A 16,895-nucleotide genomic window follows, 5' to 3' on the forward strand; every position below is an offset into this window, starting at 1 on the left:
TGGGGTTTAGTGAGTAGGTACGCTATTTTACATGGTCTGGGATGAATAATGCCAAAAGCTGGGAAGTTTCTTGGTGATTTTATAAACAGTTAGGACAATTTTTTTATCCAAAAATGCATGATAGTGAACTGCACTTTCACTGAACTCTGTTCTCAGCAGAATTCATAATGCAAGACTAGTCTGCTGCTGGGTAACTTGGCAGATGAAGTGGAATATGTTCATTTTAAATGATCATTACATTACTTTGAAGCTGTTCCTGTTTCGGCTATTTTTGAAGAGACCAACTGCTCACAGTTGCCTCGAGGGAGAGAAAATAAAATCACCAGTGTCTGGTTTTGAGTTTGAGTCCAAGTGACATGAAAAAGGGAATTTATTATACTAACAGTTTATGTTTGTATTGTGTGCAACTACAGTATGTAGTTATGTGTTATTGCAATTGTCTTGAGGTAGAAATTCAGCCTTAATTAATAGCTAGGCAATATGTAAGTGTGCTGACATGCTCAGAAGAAAGCTCCCATCTATTTTGTTTTTGATCATTCATATTTTTGATGACTGCAGCTCAGTATACCAGACACCTAATTTACTCTCCCTCCTTTTCATCATCATCTTCAAATATGCAACACCCAGTCTCTCCCTTGATACATGTGTTGCAGTTTTATACATATATATTGCACATGTCGTTGCAGTGTGGCTGCTTACAGGCAAATATTAAAAACATAGTAGTGAAGCCATGAGAGATTTAAAAACAAGCATCTCTCAGCCGAATTAACTTCCATCCCCATTAAAGTCATCCTACCCATCCCCTGGCTTATATGTACTCTATCAGTATGTATAAGTAGAATAAAGTGTCATCTGCATATCATCTAAACCCTGCGCAAGTGTTCCAGGTTTTCCCATCTTGATTGTTTTTCCTGGTGACACTGTAGACAGCCCCATGTTCTTTGTCCTCTGTTATGACGCTGCCCTGTCTTGACCTGTCAAACACAGACACCTCCTCAGCGTCAGAAGACGAGGGCTCGCTGCGCCGACAGGGACGTCTGACCACCTCCACGCCCTACCAGGGCCACAGCCACCCAGCTGTTGAGCACTGGTTTAACCGTGTCATCCAGGGTTCGTCCACCTCATCCTCCGCGTCATCCACTTCATCCCACCCGGGAGGGAGATCCGTCACCACCACCAACACCACTGCCCACGCAGCCCTGAACGTCAATGCCGCAGCCACCGCTCTGGCAGACCTTATGGCACACACCCATCTAGGTCAGTGACGCACGCACACAGTTTCAGATACTTTTAGCTGTTGCAGTTTTTAGTTGGTCAGTATTGCATTTCATGATTTAGTTTGACCTCCTTCATTCCTTCATTCTAGATTGAGATGATGTGTTTAAGCCAAGCAAGAAAGCCATTATAAATGGTTTTTCTGTTTCGATTGCATTTCAGTTCAGTTCAAACAGGAATTTATAAATGGACACTTGCCTTCTTAGCTGTCTGCGTTGAAATTCTTTGTTCTTTATGCAGATAGGTTTTATATATGTACATACAAACAATTTAGGGAGTCGAAGACTGAGTTTTATGCTTTTTCCATTATCCTCATTTTGTTAAATTCGGCAGAATATATGGTAGATACGATAACTGCTTCCAAGTCAGATTTGTCATCATATCAAAGGTGACATCTTAACCTGTGTTATGTACCGCAGACTGTTTAATCACAGATAGACAGCACTGTCCTACACATCGATTGCTTTCTGAAGCCTTCTCTCCCTCTAGATACAAAAAAGCACTCGATGATGACAAGACAAAAGGGACCCAACGACTGAGTTTTAATTCCCGTCTTTCTAGTTAGCCATCCTCGTCTGCCATCTCACTGTCATTCGATCATGTGGAGAAGCTCTCAGCCACATATCTGTCAAAACCGCTTGTTCCATGTTGCCACGTGAGTGTCACGGGCTAGTTAATGAGATTTGGTGGATTTATCACCATTAGTCTCGCTGCAGCTGCAATGTAAGATGGTGTCTTGCTTACTTGTGTGCACGTTTGTATGTGTGCGTACATGTGTGTGCATGTGTTGCTGGTAAGGCGATATCCTATTAGGATGGAGCTGCCTGGTTTTATTTTTTCACTAGCTCGTTTCCCCTCAAGGCTGCTGTCATAAAACAGCAGCAGCGACTTTGTGCTGAATGAAGCTGTAAATAAATCTCCCATATTGCCTTGTTCCTCTGCCCCTCAGACATTGATTCTGTCATCCACTTCAACAGGAGACACTAAAAATACTATATGTAGTTAAAGGAACACCAGTTCTCAATGTGGAGTTTTTTTTAAATCTCTTTGAAAACCACTTCCATACATTTGCATAAGAAAAAAATATGCACAAGTGCTCATCCCAAAAGTTGGAACCACTGACATCAGCTGTTATGAGCAGGGTTACTGCGATTGGCAGATGCTCCCCATAAACACTGTTTTCCATAATTTTCAGACCTTGGAAATTACCCAAAATTCTTTCTAGTAATGTGATCTGATAATTAGTTATGACACCTGTCAAAAATATGGCTTGGCTCTGCAACAAGGTATCTGTTTTGGATCCAACTCCAATGTTAGACTGTAAACTCCAGTTCTCATGACACACTTAAAACAGAACAGCTGATCCTGTCACAGACGTTAATGGTAAATGGACTGGTCAAAGGAGCTTGCAAAGAAAAGCGTCTGGACTTCTTTAAGTTGCTTGAAGACGTTTCACCTCTCATCCGAGAAGCTTCTTCAGTTCTAAGGTCAAATGGTGGAGAGTCCCAGATATAAACCTAGTGGAAGTTTCCCCCCACAGAGGGACAAAAGGACCCCCTGATGATCCTCTAATCGCCTGAGCCAAGGTGTGAAACTGGGTGTGGGTCCCAATCAGCCAGAGTTTCGGGTGAGTTCATTGTGAAACCTGGCCCCACCTTATCATGCGAATTCCTGAGGTCAGATGGCCCAGGATGTGAGTGGGCGTTAAGGCGTCTGGGGAGGGAACTCAAAACTGGATTATAGATGGCAGAGAGTTGGTGAAAGAAGCCATCTATGTCCACTGTGAGCGACCATCTTTGAACAGAGGCGGGGGTTTACGACACCAACTCTCTGCCATCTATAATCCAGTTTTGAGTTCCCTCCCCAGACGCCTTAACGCCCACTCACATCCTGGGCCATCTGACCTCAGGAATTCGCATGATAAGGTGGGGCCAGGTTTCACAATGAACTCACCCGAAACTCTGGCTGATTGGGACCCACACCCAGTTTCACACCTTGGCTCAGGCGATTAGAGGATCATCAGGGGGTCCTTTTGTCCCTCTGTGGGGGGATACCCCCACTAGGTTTATATCTGGGACTCTCCACCATTTGACCTTAGAACTGAAGAAGCTTCTCGGATGAGAGGTGAAACGTCTTCAAGTAACTTAAAGAAGTCCAGACGCTTTTCTTTGCAAGCTCCTTTGACTACGATGACCTGGATGACTGAGAACCTTCACAGACGTAAATGGACTGCTTCCTATATACTCTTTCATTCACACAAGCACCTTTTTCTATGTCTGAGTGCTTTCTATCTAACATTAAGAGAGCAACTTTGCACTCTTAGTGTCTGGACATCAGTTGGTCTGTAACATAGTGTAAGACATCTTGGGTACAGACTTTTATGTGTGGTGTTGAGGGAAGGTGAAAAGCTGAAATACAGTCTTTGCTTCGGCTCAGAGAATACCAGACAAATCATATTGTTTGCTAATCCATGACTTAGATCTTTATATAAGTTGCGAGCACCCACAGTTGGCCTTAAATTTGACCTTTTAACCCCCGACACCCCCACTCATCACAGATAACCACTCAGCGCCCCCTGACGTGACGGGGCTGTCGGAGCGCTCCTCGCATCACGCAGAGCGGCCCCATGTGGCCTCGGTGCGAGGCGTTTCCCGCGGCTTCAACCACCACACCAGCGTCATGGAGACCGCAGATGGTGAGTTTCCTGCCCACTCACACACACATATACACGCAAAGTCAACTCCCGTTTTCCTTCTCCCCTGCTGTTTGTCCCTCTGTCTTCTCCTTAGTCAGTCTGCCAACGTGACTGGCAAAAGCTACTGACTGACCTGCTCATGTTGCCACGGTAACGGTGCACCTCTCCACCCCCCACCCTCCCTGAAAAATCCATCACGTTCCTGCCGTAATGTTTGGTTCTGTTAACTAACAGAAACACTGAGACAGTAAAGATTTACACAGCATCATGGTCTCGCTTCTCTGCGGCAAACAAATATTTGAGTCATGACATAAAACGGATCATTAGGTGCTCGGTTTTGCGCTCAGTTTTTGCCATGTTGTTGGTGGATCTGTGCATAAAATAGCCTCCAAACATTATTCGTCATTCAAACCGTGCCTTTGCTTGTATGGCTTCAGTACTGCTACCAGCATGGGGCAGTGGATGCTGCAGAGGATAGGTACATACAAATACAGTAAATACAGTATTAACAGGTCATGTTCCACCTCATTTTAAGGTAGGTTTAAAAAAAAAAAAAACACAGTTGAGCACATTAATTACAGCCTGAGCTAAGAAGAAAAGAAGGGAGGTGGGTGAGGGAGTGTGGTTTTTATTCCATATAAAAACAAATTTGGTGTCCTAAAGAAGTTTTGGCTTTCTCTTATAGGAAAATTAGCAGAATTGGAGTAAAATGTAAGCAGGGTTTCATTTACCCAACCATAAAATATGTTTTGGTTTATCAAATTGCCGTAAGGGAGGACACACTCATTCCCTATAACTGCTGTGTGCTTACGCTTGTTATCACCCACCGTCTCCTTCAAATTTCTAACCCAACAAGTCCTTTTCCCTTTAGCATGACATCATTTAGCGGTCTATAAGAGGCCCATATATCCAAAAAGTTGTCAGTTCACCTTTAACTTGGCAGAGAGTCTCGCCGTTGGAAGAACCCTGAACACTTTCCTAAACCGCTGAGTTACAGGCAGAGGTTTTTCGTAAATCCACTTACATATACATCTTCTAGTGTGATTCCATTTTAGGTGGCGTCCACAATAGTCTTTGAACCTTACAAAACTTTTTTTCCATTATCTTAACAGGTTATTGAGTTTAGAGTTGCGTTAGGGCTGGAGACGATCCAAGCTGTTATAGGGTGAAAGGCAGGGTACGCCCCATATAGGTCGGTTTGTCACATGACTGGGCCTTTACTTTTAATGTGTGTTTAATATTGTGAAAGTATCCTTAGTTATGTAGGACCAGAACATGGACCACTCTAGAAACAATGCATATATTTCCCAGTCACCAATTTACATTTAAGGCATAATGGTTATATACCAGTATCTGTTTTCTTCATAATGTCAGGTGCTCTGTGCTGCATCATCATACATTATACTGTATTTTACTACTAAGAAACAGAGTGAGTGACCTGAATGCCTATTTTCCAAACATCTCCATCATATATGACAGTGTTTTATTTTTTGTATGAGTTGAGATTACTTGAGACCTATGAAAGAAAACCAGCATCTTGCTACAGATGACAATGAGGTTGACTGGTTCATTAAATCTGCTCCACTTTCTTTGTCTGAGTTCATCTTCATTCATTCAGTTTGTTAATAATCAGGCAGCTTGAAAACCGGAGGACACCTTGAGCAGAGAGCCTATAATCTCCCTGCCACCCGTGCTCTGGATTCTTAAATACTAAACAACCTAGCTGACACAAAAGCAGGAAGTAGTGGTTAAATCTATGGATCTAAACTGCAGGTTTTCCTATGCTGATTACTAAACATGGTGAAAGTGGTAAAACAACAGTGTGATTCCATTATAATCCCACTCTCACTTGCCTGTGGCAGCTGTAGATTTCTCACACATTCACGCTCACGGCCGATTTTGACTTTTGCACGAATCTTTCTAGAGCCTATGTTGTGTTTTTTTTTTTTTTTTTAGATGCCAGCCAAAATGGAAACAAATAAAATGCTGGCACTCTTTTCCCTCCTTGGTCCCCACGCAAACATATTTGCCCCTCAGGTTTTTCCCACTTCTTCTTACATTCCCTCACACAAAGTCCAGTACTTTGTGGAAACTCCTTCCAGCAATCTGCTGACATCTGTGAGTCCTTATAGTGAGGCAATGATTGTTATTCTCTCACTGGTTGCGTCAACACGATGCATAGTTACATCCTCGGGGAGGTGCACCTCGGGTTACGGCGAAGGTTTTCAGAAGGGTTCTGTGGTTTTATGATTCAGTGCAGACATATAAATCCCCCGTCATCCAGAAAGTTCACAGGAGCGCTTCATTGACATCCTGATGTGTCTCTCCTCTAGGATGTGAGTGGAGAGGTGAAGGATCCCTCAGTTTAATTGATGGTATTTATAACTGCTCCTTCAGCTCTATGGCAGCCTGCTGTATGTGCGTTTGTATTTGTGTGTCTTTGCATCTCTGCCTCTCACCTCCACTGTCAGGTTTACTGTGACACTTGTCCAAATCTTGTGTGTTATAAAAAAAATATGCACAGCTACAGTGAATTCAGTGATACAAGGTGCATGTGAGTGTGTTTGTGTTTGTATAGCTGAGTATGTTGCAAGTGCTCTACCGTTTATAGCATCTTCAGGCAACGTCTAACCTGAATGTCTTTAGAAAGTGAGTGCGTTTAAGCAGAGGTGTAACTCTTCGTTTGGCCTTGCGACTAATTACTATGTTGACAGACTGTTTTCTTATCTCAAACTGAAAACAACTGTCAGTCTGTTTCTCACTTCTTCTTTGACGGCTAGCCCGCAGCCACGCAGTGACTTCTTTGATGGCAGCTCTCTAGGACTGCTGGCATTTTTTTGACACATAGATGTGTGTAAAGAAAAAACAAGTCACGCAGTAGCTTTGGCTCCATCTGTACTTGGATACTGACACTGTGTGTGTTGGTGTTTTATGCACAAATTTTGCCGATACAAATTCAGTATTTTCGCGCTGTTTTCAGCTTGCAATCGTTTAAAAAATTAATTTCTTACAGAATTTTGTGCAGTACTGTGAAAAGTAAACCATTACAACTTCCATAGGAATTAAAAGGGTAGGTAGCAGTTAATCTAATAACTCTTAAAAGCACAAGTTTTGGCAGTTTGCTGGTCTGGGGCATTCAGGTTTGTTAACATGGTGACAATGAACAAAGACAAGAAGCAGTGATCTTAAAGAAACAGCTCTTGCTGTCCATCAGTCTAGGAAGTGTTATACAGCATCTCAACACAAACACCTCAGACCATCTGTCAATGATCTGGGCTAAAGGACCTGGGGACGTTGCAGTCATTAAGATAGCCATGAACTCGTCTGTACATCAAGGTCATATCTGACCGATAAAGCTCTGCTGAAATTAGGTTATACAACAGGACTGTGATACCAACTACAGCAGAAAACAGAATGGCTGAATTAGAGACAAGAAAATGCTCAAGGTGTTGCAATGACCCAGTCAAAGTCCAAACCTCAAGCTGGCTGAAATGATGTCGCGAGACCTAACAGAGCTGTGCATAAATGAATTGAGGCAAACCTCAATGAAATTAAAGCAATGTTATAAAGAAGAGCAGCCAAAAATACCTTCAAAACGATGTGAGAGACTGATAAAGTCATACAGAAAATTATTACTTCAAGTTATTGCTGCTAAATGTGGTTCTACAAGCTGATGAGTCATGCTCCATAGTTAGTTTTCACAGCACTGCACAGAGCCCTATGCAAACTTTCTTTTCCACATCGCTTTATCCTATCAAAAGACCAAAAGCAACAGTAAGTTATTATTACGAACAGGTGTTTATTGTATCCGTAGCCTGATAAGGCTTATTTTTATCCCGCCGACCTCCATTATCATCCAGAAACAATGACAAATGCATCAAGTGAACCATGCTGTTGCAGTGGGCAACATGTTCCCTCATTATGAGTCACTGTGGGTTATTTTGAGCCAGTTTCACATACTGTACACCATCCTGCCTAAATCCATGGCTGGAGATAGTCACTATAAACACACCTTTGCAAATATAAATGTCTGAATAGAAAATCCTAAAAGCTGCAGTGCCCAGCTGACACAGGAAATTGAATGTTTTTAAAAAACAGGACCGTGTTTTTATGACGCATTTTTATGTTTAAAGTGCTCAGCAAGACTGGGCCCCAGAGACAATTTTTGGCTGGGATTTGTTAACAATAGGAAAAAGATGGACTAATACTAGCCCGATCCTATAACTCTGTTATTGTTTACTGTAAAGACGTGGTGTAACATTTTGTCCCACATTAAGGAAGAGCCAGAGATTACTACAGCAATTTATGGCTGTAAATGCATTCATTATAAGATCATGAACACATTAATTATCGTCATAATCACAGACGGGTCCTGGTTGGTCCAGATATGAGCGATCAAGCCTCATGATGAGGTGGGTGGGGGAGTTCAGAGCCAGGATGTTAGGGGCTGCTGTCTAATTGGTCCATCAGGTGCTGCACTGACCCCCACAGGGTCGATCCCTGGTACATCTGTCCCTGCATGAGGAGGCAGGGTCTGTCTGAGCTAGGCTTATTATAGTAAGATAAATCAGGCAAGCTGTGTGCAGCTGTGGCCTTTAGCTCCCGTGGCTGTCTGGGTTGTCGAACACAGCTGCCCCCCTTTTAAAGCTAACTGTATATTTATCGGGTAAAAATAATGTCTGATGATGTTTATAGACTGAACCTCACCTCAAACATGACTCTAACGGCACAACGCAAGTTTCATTCGGAGTCTATTATTTTGTTTGTTGTTTTGTTTGTCTTGTTTTCTCTCCTTTTATGATCTGGCTCAGTTTTTATATAAAAAAAAACGATTTAAGGGTTAATTTTAAAGTGTAACATGCATGTCAGACCATTTATCTGTGTTCTGATTTAAGTCGGGGTTAGGTGATTTTAGCCTCTCACTGTCTATATTTTATAGCATGAAACAGGCACCTTTTGAGACACCTCATGAATCATTTTCTGCAGCGAGTACATCTTTGTTGCTAGGCAGCAGGCGAGGCGGCTCCTCGTTTCCTGATTTCCTTTTTTCTTAGCCTTTGAGGTCTCGCAGTGATTCCTGAGACTTCCTACTAAAACACTATGTCTTTAAGGTGACTGTACAGCGCAGGACCTCGTGCTCCACTGCTTTGTTGTCCTGCCACAGTGTGACTGACAGCTGGTTGTCCTCTGTGCCTCATTAGAAAAACACACTGACCTTGTCTCCTTTTCTTTCCTTATCTGTCCCTCCCTTATCCACCCCCGTCCTCCATCAATCTCTCAATCAATCTGTCTGCACATGCCCACGTCCCACCTGCGCCATCACAATTATCTCCACTTTTTCCCGTCTGTATTTCTCTACATGTTTTTTTTTTCTTGTCATGTTTATGTCCTCCCAACCTTTTTTTTGTCTTTTCATCTCCATAAAACTCATTTTATAGGTGTTCCAGTCAACAGTCGCGTCTCCAACAAAATCCAGCAGCTGCTCAATACACTGAAGAGACCAAAGCGTCCACCGTTGCGCGAGTTCTTTGTTGACGACTTTGAGGAGCTTTTGGATGGTAAGCCCACCTGAATGTAATTACAGTGATTCTGCTGAATCAATAAATCTTCGTGAAGAGAAACTCTTTCACACTCCTACTCTTTCGAATGTGATGCTCACATCGCGTTGGTTTTCCAGCTCTAATAATAGTGATCTGTCTAATTCTTGTTGTGGCTGAGATAAAAATGTGACTGTGACCTTGCCAGGTCCCACAAGTAAACCACCAAGGCACGGTTTTAGCTCAGTGGTGGTTATTTTGGCCCCGAAGACCACCAGGTGTTGAAAGGGAATTTTTTAGGGAAGTGCACACGGACTGGACCAGCCCTTCCTAACCATTTCCTCCATTCCAACCAAACCCATCGGTGGGTCTGGGTGGTACTCTGCCACTCTGAATAAACACTGAGTGAATGAAAATGCTGCGGGAATAGCAGTGCATCAGCAGGTAACTGTAAAGCTTCTCCTTGTGGTATGGCAAGCTTCAGTGTGAGCAGAAAAACACACTCAGAGGTAGGATCCAAACACTGATAAAGATGTTATATTTGGCAGAGATATGGCTTACCTGCTTCTTTAAACAGGTCTGAACTCTACTGCTCAGAGAGTCTGAAGGTAAGAATAGAGATGAAGAGATGGAAGTCAAATCCAGAAGTCAATAGAGTACTTAAAGAAGGAGCGAGGTGAGACTGATTTCCAGTAAGCAGCAGCTTCGAGTTTCTCACAAGTAGGAATAATAGGCAGCTTAGACTCATGAGGACAGAACACAGCTCACTGTATATCCTCCAGCTTTTCCTTTTCCATCACACCTTCCTCATTGTCTTTTTTTTCTCACACTCTTTTTTTCCTCCCCTGTCCTCCTTACAAGTGTTGTTTAATTTACATATTTACCATTTCTTTGCAGACTAGCCGGTCTTCTTTATCAAGCAGCTCAGGAGCTTATATTACGCTCAATTCGAATCAAAGTCTTAAAGATGTCCAATTCATCTTCTTCATGTTTTCAGTCCAGCAGCCAGATCCCAACCAGCCAAAGCCAGAAGGCCAGCAGATGTGTCCCCTGGAAGGGGAGCCTCTTGGGGTGGTGACCAACTGGCCTCCCTCCTTGCCAGCAGCCCTACAAAGGTGGGGAACCACTCAGCCCAAGAGCCCCTGCCTGACAGCACTCGACAATGCTGGCAAGCCCGTCTACACACTCACCTATGGTAGGTGTTAGCCTGTGGATGTTGGCCCAGAAATGACAATTCAGATGGAAAAGAATAGCACCTCTTTTCATCCACTGTGTCTTTGAAAAACAGACATGATGTATTCTGCTGTTTAAATGTTGTTTTGCAGGTTAGAATAGTTAAATCAAAGGCACTCGTTGACAATGTGTGTTAACCTCTGCAGGTAAACTGTGGACCCGCAGTCAGAAACTGGCCTATACGCTTCTTAATAAGCTGAGCAGCAGAAATGAGCCTCTGCTCGTGCCTGGAGACAGAGTAAGTCATGATATATTACAGTGTGTTCGGTGGCGATTGAATGTGTTACATTTTTTGGCATTTCACTCAATCAATCAGCACTATTACAAATATTCAACATGGAATTAATCACCAAATAAATTCAATGACGTGAGAAAATAAAATAAAACAAAACAAAACAGGGGGCTGAAAGTATTCCTACATACAGTAGGAACCTTTTGGGAAATATAGTTACTGCCTTTTCCTGCTAGATGAAAAAGTGACCAGCTCTCTAATTTGCGTTTACTTTTGTTGTTTTAGATCCACTTAAAAGCTTTAATATTCTATTTGAATTTGGAACATTAATATAGCAGAAAACAATTTTTTTTTTCCTATGAAATAATTAATGGAGTGCTTCCTTACTTCTTAGCAGAGAGGAAAGTCCCATTCCTCACATGTTTGTGTTAAGCCAAGTCTGTATCTGCATTATTACCTTGAAATCTTTGACTGGGAACGTAAAAGTGAAATGAGCGAGCCCAGTCTGGCACAGTTCATAACTGTAAAGTTTAAAAACCTAATTTATGTGTAGACATTTAATTTCATCTCATTTTCAGGGTCTCTAAAGTTGTTTTGCGGCTCTCCTCTGCTCCTCTGCTTTCAGTTTCACCCTGAGCAGAGGAAAGCTGCAAAAACGGCTCGGCTTGGGTCTAGTTGACTTGCTTGGGTTAATCGTTGTGGCTGGACTTTTTTTCTTGTCTAAAATAATCAAAAAAGATGGGGGAGGCTGGCTGAGAAGCCTGTTTGTTTTGGTGCGAGATGGTGCATGTGTGATTTTTGTCTGATGCAAAAACGGCAGTTTCACGTTTAATGGGGGCTACAGTGAACAGAAAACAGACCCAAGCCAAGATAGAATAACTGACTGTTGACTAAAACCAAGGATTTATTGAAAATATAAATATTATTGTTGTGAAGCTAGAGTTGTCAACTAACTCTCTGGTAGAAAGCAATGATTTCTTAAACTTTAAAGCTTTATTATTTGTATGACATGTTTAGTGTCACCGTCAGTCCACAATACTGTCCATTAAAACAGTAATGTTGGTGTATTGTAACCATGTCTTGAACACACCTGCAGGTTGCACTTGTTTTCCCCAACAATGATCCGGTGATGTTCATGGTGGCCTTCTACGGCTGTCTCCTGGCGGAGCTCGTACCTGTACCTATTGAAGTGCCGCTGACCAGAAAGGTAAAGCAATGAGGGTCTCCTGGGAATGTGTGATTTTTGACGTTTTACTGACCCCTACTGGACATCTGACCTCAATGTGTTTACATGAGAGACGTACTTAAGTCAGATGCAGTTTTTGATTCAGTGCTAATCTTCACTCTCTTTGACGTTCCTTACGCTAAATCACATCTTTGTAAATCTGATCTCTTAAATGTTTAAATGCAGAGTATTAGCTTATGATGTTTTGCGGTTCCCAGAGCATCGATCAGCTCAAGCCGATCTAAATTTATCCATATTAGTTGCACAGCCTGAATATTAATGCCTGTTCGTGATTGCCCTTTATAAGCATGCTGTTGGCAGACTCTGTGCTGTAATTAATGAGATTTGAGTGAGGTGAAATGATGTGTTATTCTAGTCAAAATAGATCACAGGCCAACTGTTCTCAGGAGTCAGACGCTCATTTGCTCACTCTGTCAGCTCCTATCATTCCTCGTCCTCTCGTTGTGTCCCTCTCTTTATCCCTATTACCCTCCTCTTCTTTCTTTCCGCCTCTCCCCACCCATCTTGAGTCTCCCACCTTTTTTTTTTTTTTGCTTTTCTGAGCAGCGCACTTTGCACAGCACGAGTTTAGCTATAAGCTCATTTGCACAGCCAATCAAATAGGAGCGAGCGTGTGTCAGATCTCGGGTTTCATTCCTGCTACAGTCTGGCTTTGATGCACAGCAGTAGAGTTTTTAATAGTGACTGGCCGTCACTCCGCTTGCTCACCTGCTGCTGCTTTGATGCTGCTGTGATGCTCTGAGGTTTCTTCTTCTTCTTTGTTTTCTTCTTCTTCTTCTTGTCATTGCCTTGTTTTCACTCCATTAGCAATTCCCACATTCCCTCGGCGCATCCTTTCTCAAAGTTATTTTGAATTTTTCTGTTTTTAGTAGTTGATCGTTGTGTGTGACAGATACTCTCTTTGCTCCCCCAGGATGCGGGAAGTCAACAGATCGGCTTTCTGTTGGGCAGCTGCGGCGTCACGTTGGCACTGACCACTGACGCCTGTCAGAAAGGCCTGCCCAAAGCACAAACAGGGGAGGTTGCCACTTTCAAAGGTACAGCCTGTTTTGTTTTCATTGTGAATGTGTGTGCATAGTTTCATTTGGTTTGAGATGACTTCATGTCTCTGTCTCTGCAGGCTGGCCGCGGTTGCTGTGGTTTGTGACAGATGGAAAACATGTTGTGAAGCCTCCAAAAGACTGGCACCCTCCAATACGGGAAGCCAGTAACGACATTGCCTACATAGAAGTAAGTGGGGTTTAATCAAAGGATGTGACGCGATGGTTTTTACTGGATTTGTTTTTTACTTATTCAACTTATTAGGCAGTTTTTGTTTTTACCAGATCCTTTTTCTTCCTAATGAAACTGTTTTTTTTCCCTTTATGCTTCTTACATCTAGTATAAAACCAGCAAAGAAGGAAGCACCATGGGAATCACAGTGTCCCATTCAGCCATGCTGGCTCACTGTCATGCCCTCACGCAGGCCTGTGGCTACACTGAAGGTGAGGAGGAATCTTAATTTACTTTTTTGGTCATACTTTGTTTCTGCAATTTTTCCCTCCATCATTTATCACTTCTTCCGACATGGAGAAAGTTCAGTTGGTGCTGGCAGGAGAAATGCTCTGAGACACTTTTAGGTGTAAATACAGTCTCATTTGATAAATGCAGCTGCTCAGTTGGTTGCGTTCCTTCCATCATACCTGGGTCAGGTCTGCTTAAAAAGAAAGAGAACATAAAGTAGCTCCTTTCTTCTAGTGTCCTACTTTTGTTCTGAGTAACTGCAAACAGCACCAGCAACCCCCAGAGACTCTCCGGATCTGTTTCTGTAACTTAATTTGGCTTACTCAAACCACTGCTGCTACAGTCAGAATTACAGAAACTTATGTAACTGTGAAAAATTCTCCTTTTTTTTATTTGTAGGTGAGACGATAACCAACGTCCTGGACTTCAAGAGAGAAGCAGGATTATGGCACGGTGTTCTCACTGTAAGTAGTCTCCAGACCTCTAGTAGAGCTAATGGGGCGCTTATATAATGAGAAATGGAGGAGATCTGAGCTCAGTTTGCAGATAAAAACTGAAACTTATCTAACCGGCTTCCCACTGAGGCCTTTATCAGTATGTAAATGCATTCAAACTAATGAAGTCCTGATGGGGGGGAAAAAGCATCTTATCTAACCACTGAGGAGTTTCAAACCTGTGAAAAATAAAGCTGCTTCCACTGACACAGACATCCCAGCTTTGATTGACTGCTTTCAAACATGCATGAGAATTCCCGGTGCCTTAGGTCATACGTGATTTGTTGTTACGTGTATAAACAGGCTTATTTTTGTACTCTTGGCAGATAAAATCATAACCTGCAGCGTGTTTACAGTGACCTCATTTAGTTGTGATGCATTTCTGGCATATATTGGAGCTCATCTCAATGCTTACTGCTCTCCTGGCAGAGCGTCATGAATCGGATGCATGTGATCAGCATTCCCTACTCCCTGATGAAAGTCAACCCTCTGTCTTGGATAATGAAGGTTCACACATATAAAGGTAAGGGCCAGTCCATCTATTTAGGGTTAGTAAGGAATTTAGATCTTTTTTTGTTGCTGTTTAATTCGGAAAACGAGGACAGAGCACACTTTTCACAAGAAGCTACCTTAGGGAAGATACACTTCAGGTGTTTTATTGTTAAGAAGACCAGATTTTATTCCTGCTTGTTACTGTTTTGATTCTCAGTGCACGTTTGACACGAGTGGATGGATTAAAGAGATCATTTGTTGGACCTATTGATTTCTGGGGTTGTGTGCCCTGAATAAAACTGATCCACAGCTCTGCTCAATCATCTGTTGGCGACTGAGTCAGCTTGCGTCGCTCCTTGCTGTCTGGTTTTATGATCTCGTCAAACTGGACCACAGAGGTCATGATTGTGTCGGTCATTGCTTTTGTCTTTGTGTCCCCCGTGCAGCTCGGGTAGCAGTGGTGAAGTCGAGGGACATGCACTGGTCTCTGCTGGCCCAGAGAGACCAGAGAGACATCAGCCTGAGCTCACTGCGAATGCTTATCGTTGCTGACGGAGCTAACCCATGTGAGTCCATCTGCAGAGGCTCATTTAATAAAACAACACCCTGGAGTCCCAAGAAATTATTATTGATTTGCTTTGTTTGTCTGCCTGGTGCTCTGTGTGTGTGTGTGTGTGTGTGTGTGTGTGTTACCCCAGGGTCGATATCCTCCTGCGATGCCTTCCTCAACGTGTTTCAGTCACGTGGGCTGCGACCTGAGGTGATCTGTCCATGTGCCAGCTCTTCAGAAGCAATGACTGTCGCCATCCGCAGGTGCGCTTCCGTTACTGCACCTGACGAGAACAAAAGCAGCCTCTTTGGCTTTCTGTGCTGCTGTTATGTCACATCAGCTGGTTCCTGCAGGGAGGAAGGGAGATTTGTTCTGTTGATCACAGCGCAGACTGTAGAGTCTCACAGCTTTCTGCTGATTGTGAAGCTCAGTTTTGGAGGAAGATTACGATGCCAGACGGATTGGGAGGCAAGAAAATGCTTCAAGTTGAAAAGCTGGCACTATTTTTAGTGAGAGAAATGCAAATTTAAATATATGCAAGAGTTAAGAAATGTGATGGAGCCACAGAGTCATTAAATTTCTCCAGAACCAGTTCATATCTTCTTTTTAAGTGTTAGTACTGCTGTCACTGTACTACACCAGTAGATGGCTCAGTCTGACTGCCGTAAGCAGAAAAGGAAGAATTTAAGTGATAGTATGGCTTAAGTAATAGCATGACTGTGTGTCCCGCAGACCTCCAGAAATGGGGGTTCCTCCTCCCGGGAAGGCGGTGCTGTCCATGGGTGGGCTGAGTCATGGGGTGATCCGTGTGGACACTGAGGAGAAACTCTCTGTTCTTACAGTGCAGGATGTGGGACAGGTCATGCCTGGAGGTACAGTATACCATGCACATTATTAACATTTTACTGATGTTAATGACTAAAATACTGATTCTGAAGAAGGTTGAGAAAAAGGAGATTTTCAAAAATTAAAAAAAAAAATGTGTACATGCTGACACTGAAATATCTAACCATATAAAAGTGCTTGTAGCAAAATATTCACCTTAAAAGCCTCTTTTAAAACAACATTTTAAACGCATCACCAATAAATCACCACATCCAACTTAAATGAAATTATTTACCAAATTTTACTGTTTGAACTTTTTGAAGTGTTTCATAGAAGTTTTTGAAAAGCTTAATGCAAACCGGGATCTTTGAATCGATTTAAATATTGACCTTATGACTCATTCTTCCTTGTGCCCATCCTTCTGTGTCCATTTTGCATTTCCAGCCTTGGTCTGTGTGGTGCGAGCCGAGGGAATACCTTATCTCTGTCAGACAGACGAGGTCGGAGAGATCTGCGTGAGCTCAGGCAGCACCGGTGTCGCTTACTACGGCCTCCCAGGCATGACCAAGAACATCTTTGAGGTTGGTGTTTCGTTATTTCTGTAAGTGGTCAGGTGTGACAAAGGATTCAGCGCTTTTCTCCTAATCTTATTATTCATGAGTGTCACTTCATATGTGCAGTGTAATAGCACCACATTTCTAAAAATCTTCTTAATTGATAGCACTAAAATTAAATGAGTCATCATCTGATTGGACTTCTATTAAGTGAAGGCAGTATCTGTTTGTTTTGATGTTTGGTTTTAATAGTGTTGTA

The 16,895-nt window shown here is 42.7% G+C and overlaps 1 protein-coding gene across 6 annotated transcripts in view; it reads left to right on the forward strand.

Moving 5' to 3' along the window:
- Positions 1–16,895, forward strand: part of dip2a (disco-interacting protein 2 homolog A) — a 90,121-nt gene that overhangs the window by 60,959 nt on the left and 12,267 nt on the right. For 4 of the 6 annotated variants that reach the window (XM_004555473.6, XM_004555474.6, XM_004555475.6 and 1 more), the window contains exons 5-20: positions 988–1,257; positions 3,833–3,970; positions 6,304–6,345; positions 9,409–9,528; positions 10,505–10,702; positions 10,887–10,978; positions 12,069–12,179; positions 13,132–13,255; positions 13,339–13,448; positions 13,600–13,702; positions 14,121–14,185; positions 14,645–14,738; positions 15,154–15,273; positions 15,406–15,520; positions 15,990–16,129; positions 16,527–16,663. In XM_004555473.6, coding sequence (XP_004555530.1) covers positions 988–1,257; positions 3,833–3,970; positions 6,304–6,345; positions 9,409–9,528; positions 10,505–10,702; positions 10,887–10,978; positions 12,069–12,179; positions 13,132–13,255; positions 13,339–13,448; positions 13,600–13,702; positions 14,121–14,185; positions 14,645–14,738; positions 15,154–15,273; positions 15,406–15,520; positions 15,990–16,129; positions 16,527–16,663 — 1,979 coding nt within the window. The remainder of the gene's footprint in view (positions 1–987; positions 1,258–3,832; positions 3,971–6,303; positions 6,346–9,408; positions 9,529–10,504; positions 10,703–10,886; positions 10,979–12,068; positions 12,180–13,131; positions 13,256–13,338; positions 13,449–13,599; positions 13,703–14,120; positions 14,186–14,644; positions 14,739–15,153; positions 15,274–15,405; positions 15,521–15,989; positions 16,130–16,526; positions 16,664–16,895) is intronic. The other 2 variants (XM_004555476.6, XM_004555477.6) reach the window with 1 other exon arrangement.

Source organism: Maylandia zebra, linkage group LG16, assembly GCF_041146795.1.
Source record: "Maylandia zebra isolate NMK-2024a linkage group LG16, Mzebra_GT3a, whole genome shotgun sequence".
NCBI lineage: Eukaryota > Metazoa > Chordata > Actinopteri > Cichliformes > Cichlidae > Maylandia > Maylandia zebra.